Genomic DNA, 5,381 nt, shown 5'->3' on the forward strand with positions numbered 1-5,381 from the left:
ATGAAATATTTCCGTTGACCCACAATGAATTTTTCCTTTTGAAAATTGTGTTTTGTGGGAAATTTCAAATTTCAGTGTTTCGTTCCAATACAGGATGAAAACAAATTTTGAAGCGTCAGAATGTCCCGTGGGAATAGTACGGCCTCTGGCTACTTTGTGAATTGGTCATGGAGTGTGAATGGTCACATGGTGTGTTTTTGCTCCCTGATTGGATCAATGAAACTTTGTAACAACAGAGTGGTAACTAGAAATTGATACATTCATGAATGATTGGGAGGAACCCAGATCCCTCCACGATGGTGACGGGCCCTGTCATGTAGTCAAAGGTTAATAGGATGTCTCACTGATGTGGAAACACTGCACCAAGGCTTAATAACCACACTGAAATCTTTCTATGAGCTCAGCGTGACACAAGCAGCTGATAAGAGACCTTGCTTAGATGGCTCTGGAGAACTGTGACACCTTTCAGAGGTTTCCATGCTCCTAATAGGGAATTCAACAGCTTGTTTAACACATCCACATCAGCACCAGACCACCCCGAGGGGGCGTGTCGTCTGGATCAGAGAGCTCCCTTAGAGAGCAAGTACAGTCCGGCCTGGAGACCTCCACAAGGGGACAATGTAGTCCAGCCCAGAGACCCCCTGAGGGGCATACCATCTGGCCCGGAGACCTTCCTGAGGGGCGTACCATCTGGCCCGGAGACCTCCCTGAGGGGTGTACAGCCTGGCCCAGAGACCCCCTGAGGGGCGTACCATCTGGCCCAGTGACCCCCTGAGGGGTGTACAGCCTGGCCCAGAGACCCCCTGAGGGGCGTACCATCTGGCCCAGTGACCCCCTTAGGGGTGTACAGCCTGGCCCAGAGACTTTCTCCAGGGTATAAGTGGCCCAGCTGGGGGAGGGCATTTTTGGCCCAGCCCACAAACATGGATTGTGCAAATCAAGGCCAGGGGCTAACCCTGCTCCTGCTCCTGCCCTGGCCACTACATGCCACCAGAAATGAGCTGCAAGGGACTGGGGGAGAGCTTCCCTGGTGCAGGAGCAGCCCCCACTGTATGTAGCCTGCCAGGGCCAGGAGCGGGAGTAATACAGTGAAGCTATCCAGCTCCATTCATCACAGCATGGGTGTAAACTGTGCAATATAAACCCTAAGAACACTGGGGGCAGCACACCAGGAGCCTGCCCATTTGATGGGACCTGGGGCTACCATGAACTGGGGCCATTAAAGGAAACCAGGAAAGGTTTCCAGGAGCAGGTTCTGGGATTCCCAAACCATCCCACCTCCTGGCAGCTAGACACCCTGCCCAGCCTCACAGAAATGTCTCTAAACCTCCCCACTGCCTGTCCCTAGTTCTCCAAGTCAGGACCATCTATCTGGGAGACAGGACAGGTGGGAGGGAATTTCCAGGGGCGTGGGAAAGAAGAGGGGATGTCTGGGTGGGGGGTGTTGTGGCCAGGCAGGGGCTGCCGGAGCTGAGGGGCAGGAGGGGAATGCTAAGAGACAGGGATTTTTAGTTTCAGTTCCTTGGTGCAACTGTCTGACGTGCTCCTGAGTCATCACCTACCCAGCAACGCGCCTTTGCCCACACGCCCAGGCTCCCCCGGTGAGGCCATTCACAGAGCAGCCACCATTAGAAAGGCAGATGTGTCTGTGCAGGTGCAGCACAGCGGGACTTGACTGCATCCCCCAGGATCCAGGAGAGATCTCTGCACTGGCCTGATTCCCTGGGAGATGACTCACATGCCCCAAGCAGACACACAAGATTGACAGGGACCCTGGGCCACTGCAGAGCCCAGGGCGGTGTGAGGGGGCGGACAGCTGGACCCTAGTGGGGTGATAAACCTGGCGATCCCAAGAGGGCAGCAGACCTGGTGCATTCCTTCCTGCTCATCTGTTTTCCATCCCTGCTTTTCAGTGGTGGAGGGAGGGAGAGGTCTGTGTGCGTGGCAAGCCCCCTGCTCACAGCTGTGTAGCACACCGACAGCCAGATCCATAGGGAGAACAGCCTGCACCCTGCCTGGCGGAGAGAGCCTCACCCGGCCAGGGGAGCCCCTTAATGTGCGCCGTAGGGCCATGAGAACTCACCCTGCCTGACTGCAGACAGTGCCCCTGGTGTCGGCCCTTGTGGGCTCCAAAGTCTGGCTGGATCCCAAACGTTACTGGGTTTGCCTTCCCCAGTGGAGAGGCTGCTAGAGAAGGAGCAAAGGTGCAGAGAGGGAGGAAGCCAGGGTGGGAAATGGAGCAGACAGCAGACAGAGAGAGCCATGGGGTCAGATGTTAGCTGGTGAATAATGTCAGGCCCAGAGGCTGGGGCAGCACAGCAGAGACAAGCAGAGAGATTCATACAGAGATACAGACTCTGCCATGCACAGGGCTCCTCCTTGTGCCAGCCCAGCTTCGGGGGGCAGGGAGGGGATCTGGCTCCATTGCACAGGCTGCCCAGTAGCTAGAGGGCTTTTCTTTCAATTGAATTAGCTTTGAGGAAAACCCTCAAGACTTCAAGTTACAGGGGAGCTGAGTCCTGCTCTTTAACGTGTCTGGAACCCAGCAAGGTGTCGCTGGCAGTCCCAGAGCTCCACGCTCCATGGGCTTTGCCTGTCCCCACTGCACAGAACCAGCCAGAGCCAACATCCGAGCACCTTGGGGCGCTCTGGGTACAGTCCACTAGGGAGAAAACAGACTAACAAACTCGCATCACTGAGGATGTTTAATTGAGGCGACCATGTCCACCACCAACGTCCAGGACACTTTAGTGGCAACTGTTCTAGGGCTGCAAAATAATCACACCAAAGGTAACAAGGCCGGTGCCTCCACGTGACACGGGCAGGGTTCTGTCCTGTGACTTGGTGTCTGAATGTGTTTATCACAAGCGGCCAGGTCCTTGGCATGGCCTCTTGGCTCCAAGGTGGCACCTCCACCAGCCCTGTGCCCCTGAGCTGTCTCAGCACCACCCACCCACTGACTCTGGCGCACGGCCCCCAGCACCTCACCGGGGCACCGGTTCAGCCCCTCGGTCAGAAGGAAGTGCAACGCCTGCTAAGTCACGGCGCCATTTCCTGCAGCCTCTGGGCATTCCTCAGAGGTCTCCCACGCAAGCACTGGCCAGCAAGCCCACAGGTATTTGCATCATGGCTGTCTGCAAGATTTCCATATTGCAGACAATCCAAGGATCCTGCGTTGTGCCCAAGAGAAGGGGGCATTCGCCTGGGGGCACTGGGCATCTCTGCAAGTGTTGGGTTCTAGGCACAGCTCTCTGCCTGGGTCCTGTTTGGAGCATTCTCCAGTCCCGCTCAGGAACTCCTCTTCACCAACAGGACCCAAGGGAACACAGCCGCCAACAGGGCAACTGTTGAGATGAGGAGAACAGCCAGTACAATGGGTGACTGGCAGCACCGCATCCCAAGGGAACTCATGGATGCCCCTGACTCTGGCGCCTCTGTGCTGTGTCCCCTAACCACTGACCTACAGTTCTCCTCCACCAGCGGCATCCCATGATCACTGATCACGAAGACATGGGCTTCCCGAGCCAGGCCGGCCGGCATGGCCATTGAGTCCATGGGGACACCACACATGTTGTCGCTCCTGTCATAGCTCTGCACTGGCATCACAAAATGGCTGGGGACCACCAAGGTGTTGTCTGGCCCTGACTTTGCTAGGTGGGGCAACAAGGAGGGTGAGAGAGCCAGCTCCAGAGGTTGGGGGGACTCCCCTGGTTTGGGAAGCCAGCGGGTCACCTTCTTGCTGAGGAACGTCACGTAGCGGCAGATGGGGCAGATGAGATTGTTCTGGACCTGCCCGTCTAGCCTGGAGGAGAGCAGGCACTTCACCAGGCAGTCATGGCAGAAGGTGTGTCCACAGCTCAGTGTCCTCTGGGCAGCCTCCAGTGGGTGGAATTTCTCATAGCACACGGGGCACTCACCCAGGGACTTCCCCTTGCTGGTGTGAGTCTCAGATATCCCAGTCATGTCAGCCGCACGCTCCGCAACTGGGGGGGAAAGAAACGATGGGCATGAATAACAAATAGCAATGACAGCAGCTAGACCCAGGTACCGGCGATCACATCCTGTTATTAATACTTTACGCTCCCCATTGTCAGTCCCTTGCTCTCTGACTGGCTACTCTAATTCCCTGTCTTCCAACTGGCTATAAACTCCAAACTCCCAATCCACATGCCCACAATAAATACAGCAGCCTCATCTTCTGACTCCTTCTCTGTCCTGTCTCCCCACTGACCTCGTGTCTTCTCCATCTCTCCTCCCTGCGGTGGCCTGGCCCTGGGAGAAAGGTGCAGCCATCCCCTCCTTCTCCCATGGAAAATGCTACCCTATGCTTTATAGCAGGTGGATCAGGGCAGGGGAGGATCAGATGCTGAGATGGGCATATCGGGGAAGAGCTCTGAGGGGAGCCATCAGAGCCAAGAGATTATAGGAGCCCATCAGAACAGTACAAGAGATGAGTACGATCAAGCTAGGGCTACAGAGAAGTAACAGTACAGTCATTATGCAAATCTCTCGATTCTAAATGGCTAACAGTGGTTGCTGGCCAACCAGCACACAGGAATGTATATACCGTATGGTTAGGATAAAGAATTGTATGGCCACTATGCAAATCAGAAGCCTTCAGCCAATCCAAATTACGTAGCAGAAAGAAGCGCAGAGCTGTGTGTTAGTAACTGCATGACATCCCTACCCTCTGGGTGGGTGAGACAATTGCAGAGTGCTACATATATTAGGGTGCTCTGGTGAGGCATTTCTGGAAGAACGTTCTTCACAAGAATCTCAGCTGCTTTGGGCTTTTGGCTGCCTGGAGCAACAGTTTCTGAATGCAAAATATGAAGGGGAAATGAGCCAATCCATAGCTGGGGCTGGCTAACCCTGCCCAGTGCCAGACGGCAGATGCAACAAGCCATCTAGGAAATGCCCCCTCTGGCCCAGGAGGACCTCCAGATTTCACTGGAAGCAGCTAAAAAGCTCATCAGTGTGTGGGATGTACAGCCAGGCCAAGAGCTACCACCCTGCCCATGCCACTCGGAAAGGAGGTGCTCCCGCACCACGGGAAAAGCCAGATAGAGTGAAAAAAATGGGGCGAAGCCAGGTCAGAGGGGAGAATGGGGAGCAGGTTTCACAGGACAGTCAGTTTCACGGTGGTGCATGTGCAATCAGATAGGTAGGTAGGTAGGCTTTAAACAAAAGATTGAGGCTGTCCACAAACCAGTTGAACATTTCATACACTGGAGACTGGTTGTGTTGGCCCCACCGCCCTTTCTGGGTTTTCCCCTGAGGTATGTGTAACGCTGGAGAATGATGCCATCTCTTATCTCTTAGCTTGGGAGACTGCAGTCCTCTGTTTAATCACTGAAATGCTGCAAGACCCGCAGCAGCAG

The 5,381-nt window shown here is 55.0% G+C and overlaps 1 protein-coding gene across 1 annotated transcript; it reads right to left on the reverse strand.

Moving 5' to 3' along the window:
* Positions 1-3,288: 3,288 nt before the first annotated feature.
* Positions 3,289-3,963, reverse strand: RNF222 (ring finger protein 222). Its single transcript, XM_065416258.1, has one exon. The coding sequence runs from the start codon at positions 3,961-3,963 to the stop codon at positions 3,289-3,291; it is 675 nt and encodes a 224-aa protein (XP_065272330.1).
* Between the last annotated feature and the right edge of the window lie 1,418 nt (positions 3,964-5,381).

This window comes from Emys orbicularis, chromosome 13 (assembly GCF_028017835.1).
Source record: "Emys orbicularis isolate rEmyOrb1 chromosome 13, rEmyOrb1.hap1, whole genome shotgun sequence".
NCBI lineage: Eukaryota > Metazoa > Chordata > Testudines > Emydidae > Emys > Emys orbicularis.